This window comes from Orbicella faveolata, unplaced genomic scaffold (genome assembly GCF_042242905.1).
Source record: "Orbicella faveolata isolate gen_17 unplaced genomic scaffold, um_ofav_v1 contig_35, whole genome shotgun sequence".
Lineage (NCBI taxonomy): Eukaryota > Metazoa > Cnidaria > Anthozoa > Scleractinia > Merulinidae > Orbicella > Orbicella faveolata.
Genome location: NW_028301564.1, coordinates 10,396,334 through 10,412,378, shown reverse-complemented (window position 1 = coordinate 10,412,378; position 16,045 = coordinate 10,396,334). Strand labels below are relative to the sequence as shown.

Here is a 16,045-nt window from a genome sequence, read left to right as displayed (position 1 = left end):
GTACTGCCTTCAGGAACTGGCGGATGATCTTAGAAGTTGTAAGGAGACTTTAGAAGCCATCAGCAAACTTGAAGAAATTGACACTCGCAGGAGTATGGTCAAGATTGTTGAAAGACTGCCACAGTCGCTTCAGAGTTGATGGAGGAAATTAGTTGTTAAGACCTTGGAAGCAACAGGCAGATACCCCTCAATTGTCAAGTTGACACATTTTGTCTCAGAAGCTACTCGGGAGGCCACTGATCCTGTGTTCGGAGTCTCGGAAGGCAAGTCTAAGGATTCCAGTGGAAGAAGCCTGCGAAGGCCAGGAAGAGCCATAGGCTCTAGTTTCGGAGTGCAAGGCCATGAGGACCAGCAAAACCCGGAAAGTCAGGGAAACATCAATGATCCCAAGTTTAAGAACGCCAAGACTACACGGCATGTTTGTCGGCTGTGTAAGGGGGATCATGTCTTGAGTGTTTGCTCCCGGTTTAAAGCTATGTCGCCTGGGGAAAGACTAAGTTTTGTTTGCGGTAAGAAACTCTGCTTCTGTTGTTTTGATGGTAGACACATTGTGAAGCAGTGCAGAGCGGGCGTTATATGTGGTGTAGAAGGATGTACTATGAAGCACTCTAAACTGTTGCACTAATCCTTTGGACGATCTGGAAAGGAGGACCCTGGCGAACAGCAGACAAAGCCTGATCCTGGAACTAGTAGTCAACAAGTTGAAAGCCACACCCATGCATGCAGCTCACCAAAACAAGGGGAGATCAAGTTAGCGCTGCCCATTGTTCCCGTGAAGGTGAGAGCCAAGGGTCAAATGGTTTATTATTACACACATGCCTTGCTCGATTCAGGGAGTACCAAGACCTTTTGCTCCGAGGCCTTGATTGAGAAACTTGGGGTGAAAGGCCAACAGGCGAATCTTTCCCTAACTACTGTCAACAGTAGAGAAAACGCCAATGTGGAAGTGGTGGCTCTAGAAGTAGCAGCAGCTAAGAGTGGGATGGGGAAAACCAGTGTTATCCAGCTGCCAAAGTTGTACGCCCTGCCCAATCTACCTACCTTGGAGAGTTGTATAGCCTCAGCTAGCAACGCCATTAAGTGGCCTCATCTCAGAGATCTTCGCCTCCCTCGAGTTGACAAATCGGGCGTTTCTATTTTGATAGGCCAAGACGTTCCTGAAGCTCTTTGGCCCCTAGAGCTGCGAAAGGGGGAAGAAGGACAACCTTATGGCACCAGGACTCGCTTGGGGTGGTCCCTTAATGGTCCCTTGGAATCTGAACGCCTGATTGAAGAGTCCGCCCTTTCCAATCTTGCTCGTGCCGATGAGAGTTTGGATGTGCAGGTGGAGCAGTTTTGGAAGATCGAAACAAGTGAAGCCTTGGCAAACAGTTTGCCACAGTTTTCAGTCGAAGATAAGAGAGCTGTTGATATATGGGAACAGTCGGTGGAGGTAGTTGAGGGACATTATCAGATGGATATCTCCTTTACGTCCAAGCTCCCTAATTCGCCTGATAATTGAAGTGTTGCTGAAAAGGGGCTTCAGTCGTTGGTGCGTCGGTTCCGGAAAGACCCCGAGTTACACGCCAAGTACAAGGGCGGAATTCAAGAACTTCTTGACAAGGGTTATGCAGAGAAAGTGCTTGACGAGGAAATAGGTGTGATGCCTGGACAGACTTGGTACCTTCCCCACCACAATGTTGTCAATGAAAACAAACCCGAGAAGTTGTGAATTGTATTCGACTGTGCAGTGACCTTTGGTGGCACGTCGCTGAACAAAGAAGTTTTGCAAGGCCCTGACTTTACAAACAATCTCGTAGGGGTCTTACTACGTTTCAGGGAAGAACAAGTGGCTGTAATGGGAGATATCAAAGGAATGTTTTACCAGGTTTGGGTGTCTCCCAAGCACCGTAATGCCTTGCGTTTCCTGTGGTGGAAGAATGGTGAGATTGGTGGTGAGGTAGAAGTCTACAGGATGTGTGTGCATGTTGGGAGGAGTGTGGAGTCCGAGTTGCGCTAGTTTTGCCCTGAGGCGCGTGGCGGATGATCACAGAATGGATTTCCCTGAAGAGACAATCCAAGCTGTGCTGAAGAACTTTTATGCTGATGATTGCCTGAAGTCTGTTCGTACTACTGAGGAGGCCATCAACATCGTACTTAGCTTATGCAAGTTGCTTGCGCTTGTGGGCTTTCGACTGACAAAGTGGATCAGTAATGACTGAAGAGTACTGGAGCCTATTCCTGTAGAAGAGAGAGCGAAGGGAGTCAAGAACCTTGATCTTGACCACAGTTTTGGCCCTTTTGTGGTGAAGAGGGGCCGGAGTCAACTGAAACGTTACGGCTGCTTATTCACCTGCCTTATTATGCAAGCTATACACTTAGAAAAGCTTGACAGTCTTGAAGCTGACTCATTCATCAATGCTTTAGTGAGATTTTGCGCCAGGAGAGGCGTACCAGAGAAGGTTAGGTCGGACAACGGCACTAATTTCGTTGGAGGGGAAAAGGAATTGCGTGAGGCAATGTGGAGCTGGAAAGAAGATAGCAAGGCGAAAGCTCATTTTCTCCAGAAGGAGATCAAGTGGGAGTTCAATCCCCCGGCAGCTTCCCATATGGGTGGGATATGGGAGAGACAGATCAGAACGGTCAGAAAGGTGCTGAATGTCATCCTCAGGGAACAGATTGTAGATGATAAACGCTTGTCCACCCTATTCTGCGAGGTGGAGTCGATCGTGAATGGAAGACCGTTGACAGTTCTATCTGATGACCTGAATGATGAAACTCCCCTGACACCAAATCATTTGCTACTTCTTCGTGGAGGACCTCATCTGCTCCCCGGCCGGTTTGACCAGAGTGATATCTATGGAAGGCGTTGGAGACATGTTCAGTTTCTCTCTGACCAGTTTTGGAAACGCTGGGTTTGTGAGTATTTACCTACTTTGCAGTTACGTCACAAGTGGTTGCGGCCAAAGAGAAATTTGCAGGATGGAGATGTGGTCTTGATCATGGATGAGAACACCCCCTGGAAGAATTGGCCTTTGGGACGAATAATTCAGACTTTCCCCGGAAAGGACGGATTAGTCAGAGCAGCCCGAGTGAAGACCAGCTGGTCGATCCTGACCAGGCCTGTAACTAAGTTGTGCCTTTTGGAGTCTGCAGGTCGCGAGATGTGAGCCTGTATGCGTTATGCGATACACTATATACCGGACTTGTCTTAAGCAGGAGTACTTACTAGAAAACTGGACTGTCGATCGTTAAAACACTGAACTGTAAAATTCTCGGTAAATGCTCAGTGCTTATCTTTTCGCGTTTAAGGGGCCGGGATGTTAGAGACAGTTTGCCTTACCGTGCCCCTCTGTACCCCCCTTGGGCGGGTCACGTGATTTCTGCGACCATGTGCTCTTAGCAGTTTGATGTGCGTTGTTTGTGTGTAGGTGGAAAGTTTGCTTTTACCTTCACCTTTTACTTTCTCGATGTTGACATCTTGATTAGGCTTGAAGATGCCCAAAGATATGTAAGTGGTCGCTCATTTGTATTGTTTTTTTTGTAATTCAATACTTGTTTGAGTCGCAAGCTTTACATTTGTAACTTTTAGCTGTACTGAACCGATGGAAGGACGAGTAACAGAATAAACATCTTCAGTGTACAATTTGTTTGTGGATTTCTTCAACACAAGTGATGCCGCTTTTTTTCCAAAAATGTATGTTTTTTTCTTTTTTTATGGCCTATGCTTTATTTCAAAATACTGATTAGACTAAAACGATGCCCTTGAAGGAGCATCTTCTTTATGACAATTAACTATTAGATGAATTTTAATCTATATTTTCAACGTTATATTTTGTGTTTAATTTATTGACAAAATCAGAGAGAGTAATTGATCTATTGTGGAGTTTGCTGGTGTATATGTAATAGCGCATATACAACATGGTGCAATTGATGTGAAGTTTATATGAAATAATTCATATATGAACTGCGGTTGTGGATGAAAGTGAAGAATGATCATCGCAGTTAATTTTCCAATTTAAGCAATTGGAAAGAAGAAGCCTGAAAATTAACTGCGATGATCATTCTTCACTTTCATCGTGCAATTGAGTTTTCTTAACAGAGTTTTGTTTGCCATTGGAGAGGTGGGAAAAAGGCCAAATAAAGTTTCTTCAAAAGATGGGTGTTGATGAGTATAATTAAAGTTATTGAACCATTGAAGAACTCTTCGCTGGAAAGCTTTTGAAAATTGGCAGTTAATAAAGGTATGTTCAATGGAGTCTTCATTTCCACAATATAAGCAATCACTATCTTATTTGATACTGAAGTGGCATAATTCTTTCTTGGTGACTATAATTCTATGTAAGAATTTGTAATGGAATTCTTTTAATTTATCTTCTCTGCAAATCTGTTTTGCCAAATTGAAGATGTGTTGCCATTCGCTGGAATTTAAACTCATAGTATTATTCCATTTTTTCGTGCCGGTAGGAAATGAATAATATACCTTTTTAATTAGTTGCCAGTAGAAATCCTTTGCCTTTGTTTTCTGTAAATCGATGGCAGTACTTTCAGCTAATTGAATCTTAGTATTATGATTTCCTAAATAATTTTCTTTAAGAGGTTTGTCTTGATTACATGCCTTAGTTACTAATGCTTTCGGAATAGCATTAACTACTTGATAAAAATTTAGGAAATTAGTTCTAAAGTCATATTTGCTTTGAAACTCTTGAAAGGAAAGAAGTTGTCCATTTTCATTAAGTAAGTCTTTAATACAAATAATTCCTTTGGAAAACCATTCCTGAAGAAAGAACGGTTTCCCTCCTATTAAAATAGCTTTATTGTTAAAAAGGATTGTTGCCTGCCCCTGTTCATACTTGTACTGAGATTTCATTTCAGAAAAAAAGGATAGAATGTCCTTGTAGAAAGCTGGCAATTTACGATCTAAATACTTTGTGTCATAGTTACATCTGAGCAGAAAATTTCATCCTCCAAGTTTTTTAAAAAAATAGTCTGGTATTGATTTCCAATTATGGCTGTCGGGATTTAAAAGTCTTGGGATCCAGGCAAGTCTTAATGCCTTTATCATTGTATCGACATCAGTCATACAAATTCCACCTTTATCATAGTCTTGATAAATACTTTCTCTCTTAATTTTGTCCTTTTTGTTGTTCCAAAGGAAACCGAATAACTTATTTTTGATGGCATATCTGATTTCATTTGGGACATTGACATTAGACGCTGCATAGACTATTTGTGATAGCCCGAGCGATTTAATGATCAAAACTTTTCCAAACAGGGTCAAATTTCTTGCTTTCCATAAATCCAGTTTTGTCTGTAATTTCTGAATTTTTAAATCGAAATTAAAGCGCTTGTTCTTGTTTTCATCATAGGAGAAGTACACCCCTAAGATTTTAACAGGTTGGTTTACCCATTCTAATTGTAATGGCTTGGTTTTGTTTGTTGACCACTTTCCTAACCATATCGCCTTAGTCTTTTTGACGTCTAATTTTAAACCAGAGATGGCACCAAATCTACTGACCGTGTTAAGAGCATCTTCTACAGAAGTAACATCTGCACAGAATAAGTTAGTGTCGTCTGGAAATTGACTTATTTTAACCTCGTTTCCAAATAAATTAATCCCTTTGATTTCGACTCTCTGATGAAGTCTGTTCGATAATATTTCGGTCTCCAATTCTGTGGGCCTAATAAATTGGAATCTTCCTTGGGTATCAGAGTAATAATGTCTCTTTGCTGTGAAATGGAGAGTTCTCCAACTTCAAAGGCTTGGTTTAGACTGTTTATGAGATCAGTTAGTACTAGATCGAAGAAATGTTAATAGAACTCACCGGTAAATCCATCTTTGCCTGGAGATTTATTGTCTTCGAATGTTTCTAACACCTTCTTACATTCTTCCAAAGTGAAAAGCCCTTCCAGTTCATTCTTTTCTTTGTTATCAAGCTTTGGAATTTCAATATCCCCGATAAATTCATCAAAATCCACTTGGGACACCCTTGTTTTGGAGCTGTATAAATCTTCGTAAAATTTCTCTATTGTTTCTAAAATTTTATCTTTATCCTTTATTATTTCGTTATTGTCTGTTTGGAGTTCAGTAATTGTTTTCCTGTTGTAGTTTCGTTTTTCTAAATTGAAAAAGTATTTGGTCGGTCGCTCTCCTTTCTCTACCCATTGGCATTTAGATCAAAAGATAGCCGCGCGTCCTTTTTCTTTGTATATTGTTTGCATTTCTATTTTAAGGCTCTTGTATTCATTTGAAATATCATCTATGTTTGATAAATTATCACTGTTACATATTTTATAATCAAGCTCTTCCAATTGTTTAGAAATTTCAGATTCCCGCTTAAAAGCATCTCTAGCTTTTCTTTTCGCCACAGACACGGTGTGGTCGCGGATTTCCATTTTAATTAATTCCCATGCTAATCTTTTGTCCTTCAAAGACTTGTATTTCTCACGTATTTGAGGAATTAATTCACAGATTTCAGCTGTGTAATTTTTGTCCTTCAATAGCGTGTTATTGAACTTCCAGAATCCTGGTCCCCTTGGCAAGTTGTTTGGCCATGATAACCAAAGATGAACTATTTTGTGACCCGGAGCTATTGAGGCCTTAATTCCGGTGTTTTTGACGTGTTTTGAAAGATTCTTTGTGATTAAAATAAAATCCAATCTAGACTTAACATTTAAGGCTTTGGACAAGTAGGAATAAGTGTTCAAATTTGGGTAGCGAGCTCTTTGTATATCTATTAAATCAAAAATTTCCATTGTCATCAAAAGTAAATGCCTGAATTGTGTTGGTTTCCACGGTGTTCCACCTTTTTATCTTTTTTTTGTTAATGTGCAGTTCCAATCACCTCCAACAATGAGGTTGGTTCATTCAAATTTATCAATGATGCAATTATTCAGTTCTTGGATAAATTCTAATTGCTCCGATGGATTATTTGGTGCATAGATATTGCAGAATGAAACTTTCTGCTCATTTATATTGACTGTAATGAGAACAATTCTTCCTGAATTGTCACTAAAAGAGTATTGTACATTATAGCTTATTGAAGGGTCTATTAATGTGCAAGTGCCTTTGCTGTGTCGAGACCCATGGGAGAAATACATTTTGCCTCCCCATTCGTTTTGCCAAATTGTTTCGTCTTTTAGTTCAGAGTAAGTTTCCTGAAGAAAGTAAATGCTTGCCTTTTGATCTTTTAAATATGAAAAGATGCTCCTTCTCTTTGCTTGATCGCGTATTCCCCATACATTGAGTGAGATGACTTTGCACATTAAGTTATTTTGCATTGGAATGTAATTGTGTAGTTTGGAAAAATAGACACACACAAAAAAATAAAAATAACCACAAATGCTAGTTCCACTAAATAAACTAAAGAAAAATTAAAGAGATTAAGCTTCTCGCTATGCTTTCTTCGACCACCTTGAGACTTCCCTCATTTATTACATAGTTCCAGTACTGGTGGCAACCTACCAGCAATCTATATTAACCTAAAGATTATTTAAATCATCCTCTGTATTAATTCGGATTGGCCTACCCTCAGGTGAAGTCTTGACAAAGATTTTTCTGTCTACAGTCCTCACTCCTTTAAGTAATCCATCTTCCTTCCTTCCGTTGGCAATCCGCACTAGGTTTCGCCGGTGTGTTGTCAAATTCTCGTTAATAAATATGCGGTTTGAAGAGGCCCTTGCTGCTGCAGATGCGCTCGGGAAGAGTTGCGAGAAACTGACATTCCTTAGTTGAACTTGTTGCTTGTACAGTGCCCTCTTAACTTTGTGGCTAATAAATCTTGCTATGATAGGCTTTGTCTTTTTTCTTTTGATCCTATGACAGATGTTGATATCTTCTTGCTTAACGTTGATGTTCAGGGCTTCTGTGACTTTCAAATCAGCATCTTCGTCGTTGCAAACATTTTCAGGAATGCCCTCAATCTCGAGGGAATTTTTTCTTGTATACTGTTCGAGCGTGTCCATATTTTCGTAGAGCTCGTCGATTTCTTCTTCCTGCTCTTTCACCCGTTGTTTAGTCGCTTTCAATTCCAATTTGAGTTTGTCGTTGTACTTAAGTGCTGCGTTTAGTGATTCTTTGGCAGTTCTTAGCTCAGATTCATGTTGCTTGAACGAGGTTTTTAGCTCCGCAACTTCATTAGAAAGTCTGTCCATTGATTTTAGAAGATCTTTGAGTATTGCATGGATATCTGAGAGGTTGGGCTGGTTATCTTCCCGCTCCACTGCATCTGCAGGCTGAAAGTCTGCAGACGCAATGTTGACACATTTAGGATCTGCAATTTCGTCGTCGGTGGACCCTCTTTCCCCTCGCTTGTTTTTATCACCTGTCCTTTTAAAGGGCATATCTTTTACACCACTTTCATGCTGTTGCTGGGCTTTTTCGACTGATTCTGAAGAGTTTTGAGGGAAGACGCCTTTCTTCACGAGAAAATGTGGCCGTCGTCGGCCAGCCCGCGCATGCTCTCCACACAAAAAAAAATATGTTGCTGCTTTTGTTTTTAAGTTTTGCTCTTCTATTTTAACAAAACAAAATACATTGTACAAAACATGAAATGCAAGCTGCAAATGAAAACAAATAAAAATGAAAGAGACATTGTAGGGGTTTGAATGTGGCCTCACTGAAAATGTGTGCTTTCCTTTCAAGGGCTTGGGACATGAGTATAAACTAAATGTGATTTTGAGGCAGCATTACTGCATTATATAGGTTGCTTCTTTGGAGAAAATATATTCTGGTATATTGGGTGGAGTCACGACAATTTGTTTGATAATTTAAAATATAAAACCCTAGTATGCAAAAAGAATTGAAATGATGTTTTCTTTTTGCTGGCTAGTTACATGAATATTTTGACTTTAGTCATAAATATTCTTTCAGAAACTAAAAAAATTCATTCAGCACATGAAGTTTTCCAAAGTATCGGGCAAAAAAAGCCTGAGAATTTAGACACATTTATCTTTATTCAATTTAAATATAATGTCAGCAGCATCATCTCTCCAATTCCAAAAATATTTGTTATCAAAGTAGTTATTTTGCAACTGGAATCAGTAAGGTATCAACAGAGACAAAATCCATTGGCATACATGATGTGCATTTATTCAATACTAAACTTGCAATGCATTATAGCAGGACTTTCAAATATGCTGTTTATGAGCAGAGAGAGACTTTCTTGCCATGTTTTGGCCCATATTTCTCATGATAAAAGCAAAAGAGGACCAGAGTAGCTGTTGTTTTCCGTTTAATTTATTGTGTGAATGATTTTTTGACTGATTTCACGAGAAGATTGAAGTCATTGGACAGATTAGATGGGAATGTAAACTCCACATTTAGGCGCCCACTCGGGCTCATTGAACAAAACTTTAGTCACCCTCACTTGTAACTTAGGGGCCTCAGGCGCCCGGGTGCCCGTTACAAAGCAGCCTTGATATCATACTGTATTACAGTTGAACCTCCAGTTGCGACCACTTCTCATAAGCAACCACCTCTCTTCGGTGACCAGTTTTCCAAAATACGAAGCGTTTCCAAGTCAAGTCACTATATTTGGAACCTCTTGTAAGTGACCGCGACCACTTTTAGAGCTAGAAGTTTGAAATTTTCCTTTGTTTTTAACTTCCCGTAAGCGACCACTTAATTAGATAATAGAGCGGAAATTGAAAAATAAGGTGTTGTAACATTCTCGAATTCCTGGGTAGTACAAGAAATGTAAATTACTCAATGGGAAGTACCAGACTTTTCTCGAAATTGACTTCACAAGAATAAAATATTTAAAACATGGGGTAACCTCTCCGCAGTTATCATATGCTAATGAGGCCAAAGTTTGACCCAATATGGTCTAAGCTCTTGTAAGTGACCACCTCTTGTAAGCGACCACCTAGGCTTTGGGTGGTTGTTTACAGGAGGTTCAACTGTAATTATCTATGAATAAAAGCCATATCAGGCTCTTAACAAAGAAATAATCTCATTATACATGTATATGTGTTTCTCTCACTTGGTGCAATAGTTTGCAGGAATGCTGATGCAAGGGTGTCCTGGGTTCAAGCCCACCGTACTATCACTATCTGGATATGCTGAGTTCAACTCATCAGCCACTCTTTGATTAATTGGCAGCAGCTTGTCAGCAAACATGAGCACACTGGAATTCTCAACATGTTATACAATATTAGGTTTATATGAAATTTTTGTTTGCCATATTTGAGTGGCATTCTTGCAAATTAACCTGAGTTAAGCACATGACCCCTAGTTTGATATAGTCTGTTTGAATTGTGAGAACAAAAGTAAGATAAGCAAGGTTACTGTTAGGGGCAGAAAATGAGGTTATACACTACTATGTTTTTATTGTATACTAGATAACACTTCACCTGTGATTTAAGTGAAGTGTAACTGATCCTCTCCAGCTTCTGATATTCCCATTTCGGATTACATGAAGACTTGACAACTGGTGTAGATGCCAGGGGTAAGGAGGCAAGTGTTTGATAAGAAACATACACATTGGGCAGTAATCTGCAAAAATAAAAAATACACAAATTGAAATTCTTGCCACACTTAAAATACCATTTAATGCAAAATCTTTTCTTTGGACATACACACACCACTTTCACTTTTAACCTTAACCTTCATCTGGTAATTGTGAAGAATGGCTACCATGATGTTAAGCTGTCAGTAACCTGTCAACTGAATGTCAATTGTTGGCCAAAGTACATGTGCTACTAATTTAGAGGGAACATCTGACACAACCTGGTAGAGTTCTTGAATCTGATTGTTTTAAATAAAGGGCCACCTTCAACCAGTGTTCATTCCACAGCTCTGTTGTTATCATTTGGGCAATCACCATGTGGGCTCACATGTATTACATAATAATGAATATAATTATGAGAGACCATCAGACCAGAGGATTGAGACCATCATTAACTGCCCATTATCATGATAGTTTTGCAAGCATTTGCACCAAGGTTGGCATACAGTCATAGTAACTGTTAGTAGTGGATCCATTCCCAATGAATTTTCCCTTCCAACACTGTTGTCAAAGTGAATGTTTAAAATTATTTTAATCAACAACTTACTGTACCAACACTTTACTGATGGAAAGCTGGTGGACTGTGAGCCAACCCTTGACTAACAATCAGATGACACATACATGTAAAACCAGGAAAATTGTTACCTGTTGCCCCAACAAACAACCAACAGTCAATTAACCAACAGAAAGTCATCTGACATCAGACAGTCATTTGTTTTAATTCTAATTGTACTTAAGTAAAGGTTGTCTGTCTGTCTGTCTGTCTGTCAATCATTTGACAGATGTCCAACACAGAGCCCTCCAACCAACAAATGGCTCCTTTGGGAGCATTTCTATTTTCACTTTTAAATTACTAATTGTTTTGAGCATGCACTCTGATAAACTGACAGCATGTCTTTCAGAAAAGAAATTGCCAGCAAAGAGTTGAAAATACACAACGTTGACACTACCAAGGTACAATGGGTGTCAAAAGTACTTGAGAAACTATTAGAAAATGACAATAAATGCATCTAATGAAAATTCTCTGATAGTCCTGGCCCCACAATTCAATGTTGGGCAGGTGTTGTGGTCAACCCAGTCTTTCAGACATGTTTTGGTGGTACGTCCTTCATTGTCAGTGCAATGGCTACATGAACAAGTGTTCACTACATAACAGTAGGCTAAAATGTTCTTATTACATAATATTATGATGTATAAAATTTCAAAGTTTTAAAAGTAAAACAGAGTGCGCACGTACCTGACCATAAACTAAGTTTGTCAATTCAGTTTTCTTTTCTTCACATGTTAATTCAGTGGTACAGCATATAATACTGATGTTACTGCTTTCCTCTCCAGTAACTTGTTTGAACTATGTAAGTATTTTCTTGGGATATTAGCTCATTTTTACCATCTTCTTTACTTAACTTTTCACTCTATGTTCATTTTTATGAGTAGGATCAATGCTGCCCTTTTAATAACAGTCATTTTCTTTAGTTCACAATTTTAATAGTTTTATACATTATCTGATTTGCTTACACCTAAATATTTCTCATACAATTGTAGATGGGGTGGGGTAGGGAACTAACTGTCCATATTGATGAATGCTTATTGATGTTTAGAGCTTTTCTTTCTTTCTTTCTTTATTTTTAATACATTTTTAGATTAGCCTATAATAAATTTTAATGATATGTATGTTCTTAATATTTATATTGTGATTACATTAGGTGAACTGTCGTGTATATATATGGAGCTTCTTTACTCTTGCACAGATTACCCTTATGGCTTCCCTATGTTAATTTATATAATTTATTTGTTGATTTTATTTTATTTTTTATTTTTTAAGTACACCATTGAATTGTAATTGTAAAATAAATAAATAAATAAATACCAATGTTATAATAATTCAAAACATGTACATCACTTTTTCAACCAGTTTTCTCCCTGTAAATGTACTGAATAGATCTGATTGAATACCTTGCATCATTGTCTCCTGGAACTGTAGGAAGGTGAAGTGCTTGTTCAATAATTACATGTGCCATGAATGTGTTGTCCTCAGCTTCAGTGACTGGCAGCTGTTTGTTTGTTTCATGCTGTGTTGATTTAACAGGCAAAGTGTGATCCTGAGTGGAAATCATTGATCTGATGTCTTGCACATTATCCTCAACTGAAGAACTACCACTGACAGATTCATGTGAACTTAATTGCCCTTCCAAGTCACACTGACAGATAAATAACACAAGATAAAAAATAAATAACTGCATTTAAATAATCAAATAATTAATACAGCTCCAATAGAAGACATTCCAAACTGATAATTTAGGTAAAAGTATCCCTGTGCATGTATAATGGTTGGTGTAATGTTTGGTGTGGATTAATAATACTGGTAGCTGAGAAATGCCCATCTCATTACGTGTTCTGTAATTACATAAATCATTTGCATAGCTGAAAGAATAGAGCTATGGATCTGAAATTCAGTAGACAGTTTCTTTGCATAACTTCCACAGATTAAATATTACAGCTCTGGATCAGAAATTTGTGGACAATATTCATGTATGATTATCTGTAAACAACAATTTTGTTTTGGGATTGGATTACCTATCGCCGAGTAATTGAAAATTTTGTAAAACACCTCCACACAATAAATTGTAAAATCATGAATAAATTTGTTTCATATTTGTGCATGTTGCAATAACACAGTTGGTAGAAAGTAGTATCATGGACAACTATCTTCAGGTTGCTAGTGCAAATTAAATCTAAATGATTTTTCATTTTTTCCCAATGCAGAATAAAGCCAGCAGCAAATGAACAGTAGTTGAATAATCGATTCTCAAAACAATGGTTTTCATGTAAATTTCTCAGCAGGATGGAGCAATGCATAAATTAATCATTTTGAAATTTGTTAGTGCAGAATTCACTATTGGAATAGTTTAAGGTATCAGCATACCCCAAAATTTAACATTTTTCCAAAAATTGTTTTTTGCTTTTTCAGATCGATCTTATTGCGATCTTTCATTTAAAAAAATTCTATGGTCCTTAGCAGCTTTTTTATTTCTTAAGTTTGCGGCAAAAAAACCCAGGAAAGTGCTCAAAACATTGCTGCAGACTCCGTGGCACCAAATGAAAGTGCAAATTCATTTAATCAGTCTTTCACTGTTGCAGGTTACAATTCAATACTTCTTGTTGAAACACTTCTCAGTTGTTGCACAACTTTTGCAAAAAGGAACGTGATATTGTGAACACATCACAACATTTCCAAAGGGATTTAAAGTAGCTATTCACACAAAACACAGTTCCCTGATCCCCAATTACTGTCAGTTGAAATTTTACCCATTCAAAGTAGTTTTTGTTTCAATATGCCACAGGTGCTCTAGTGTACATGGGGATATAAAGTTCTCATTTAATGAATAGAAAGAAGCCTTACCTGATGGTCAAAGTCATCATCAGAACTAAAGTTAAGGGAGACTTGAATATGGATACAAGCACCACACAGATCACTTGCCCCAGACCTGAACAGTGGGTACAACCCACTACAAAACAACATCAGGAATGAGCTTTTCTATGATAATTTATTACATATACCAAATTAAGTAAATGTTCCTTCAGACGGTCAGAAATAATACATACATACACACATACACACATACATACATACATACTTTATTTGCAACTCCCCAAAGGGGCTTTTCAGTTACAAAAGGAATAAAAAAGAGAAAAATACGTCAATTAAAATGAATAAACAAACTGGGAAAGGAGTCTAAAATTACAGTATTAAAGATTTAAAAATTTACAAAGTTTAAAATTGAATATTAAGAATTTACATTATTAACATTTAAAATATGTTTGGTCAAGTGTCCCTTAAAAGCTCTCACAGAAGGTAAACTTTTCAAATCATCACTCAGCTCATTCCAGATTTTTGCTCCGCGATATGTAAATGATCTTTGTCCGGTAGCCAGTCGGCAACGTGGAATGTTTAAGTCATTACTCTGTCTGGTGTTTCTTGAAGTCCCAGATACTTTATTGTGCTTTGAATACAAGGATTTGATTGGGGGTGAGTGTTAAGCAGGTGTCTTCCTATATGGCATCTCAATTTCAAGTATTTTTGCTACTTTCTTTGTAGAGTAGCTCTCTCAGCTCCTGACATGTGAGCACCATGAACTGATACACCATCTGTTAAGTGGCTCTGAAGATGGCTTTGAATACTCAAAATGTTTAGAATATGGTTTCAGTACTAAAATCAAAACCTGTTATGCACTTGTAATATCAGTTGATACAGGGTAAAGGATAACCTGAGCAAATTAATGCCGTGTTTTCACGAGAAGGTTTACTATGGTTACTGCTTATTGAGGTTTCGTAACTAAACCGCAGTTGTTAGAGAAGCTGTTTACACGAAACTAATCAACTAAAGTAGGCTGCATACAACGGATGGTTTGAGCTGGTTTTCTCGGAAAGCAAGTGTTGCAATGCTGTTCAGAAACTATTGGAAAATTATAAAATTTGACTTTACTTCAATGCCGAATGCAGATCATTGTCAATTTGCTTGTGGTGATGTCAGACCAAACTCTCCTTAAATGTAAAGCTTTGTAGATGAATAGTGGAAAGAAAATTTTAATATCTCGCCAAGCCTCTTCCCGCAAAAAACCTGAAACGGCATCTGCCGTGGAGCCCAGGCTACCTAAATGTTTACCAGTACTTCTTCTTGTTCAGGGCTGCTTCCAACATTTGCTTTTCTTCTAAATAGATCTCAATTTTGATTTTTTTTTCTCTCTATTTGTGGTAGGTCTTCTTCTATTTGCGCCTGCCTGTACAGCTACTGAGCTCCTAACAGAAAGGAAACACTTACGGCACTTGACGATGAATGGAAAACAGCATTCTGGGATTTCTTTGCCTAAACATGAGTTTACTTCACTTTTTTCTTGCCCGTTGACTTGAAACCTACTTACATTAGGAGGAATCTTTGTCTATTTTTCTCTTCTCCACACGCGGAATGCGTGAACACTTGCAGCCAAGATGTCGCGACAACGTCTGCTTTTCCTCGGTTACAGAGCTAAACCATGCCTGATGAGGTGTTCAACTGTCCACAAACCCAGGTTGGCTTACTTTTGATTTTGCCGCCATTTACCGAGGTTTGCTACTGTGTTCACATGATTGAAAATTTCACTTCAGTAAAGTTAAAACAAAACCAAGGTAAACATCTCTCATGAAAACACGGGCTAAATGACTTTTTTCTGCATGGCATTCCTAGCTGTCAAACCATGTGAAGACGTAACCTTAGACATTCAAATACCTGAGAGCAATGCGACCACTTCAGTTGATTACATGTATACAAATGTATGAATATGTTAAGACTCTATCAGGCCAGGATTTAGTCTGTCACCTATTTACTGCTCTGAAGACTGGCTACTTAATTACCAACTCAGTTTTATCTAACTTGAATTTCAGCTGTCTTCCCTGGTTGCTTACTCCTGAAAAAAAAACTTCCAACCCACAGATGCTAAATAGTAAAAACACTATTTGTATAAACAGACAATTTTGAGTTAATTTAAGTGCAAACTGTAAATTGAAATTCACCAGACTGCTAA

General features: G+C 38.2%; 2 protein-coding genes across 7 annotated transcripts in view; both read right to left on the bottom strand.

The window, feature by feature from the left end:
• LOC110048328 (C2 domain-containing protein 3-like) overlaps nt 1-16,045 on the bottom strand; it is a 280,755-nt gene that overhangs the window by 27,472 nt on the left and 237,238 nt on the right. For all 6 annotated transcript variants that reach the window (XM_089272540.1, XM_089272539.1, XM_089272541.1 and 3 more), the window contains 3 exons: nt 13,888-13,993; nt 12,441-12,685; nt 10,333-10,474 (listed from right to left, as the gene is read on the bottom strand). In XM_089272540.1, coding sequence (XP_089128666.1) covers nt 10,333-10,474; nt 12,441-12,685; nt 13,888-13,993 — 493 coding nt within the window. The remainder of the gene's footprint in view (nt 1-10,332; nt 10,475-12,440; nt 12,686-13,887; nt 13,994-16,045) is intronic.
• Nucleotides 3,682-9,955, bottom strand: LOC149103192 (uncharacterized). The gene has a single exon (XM_089272553.1). It carries the CDS (start codon nt 8,320-8,322, stop codon nt 7,462-7,464), a length of 861 nt encoding a protein of 286 aa, XP_089128679.1. The 5' UTR covers nt 8,323-9,955; the 3' UTR covers nt 3,682-7,461.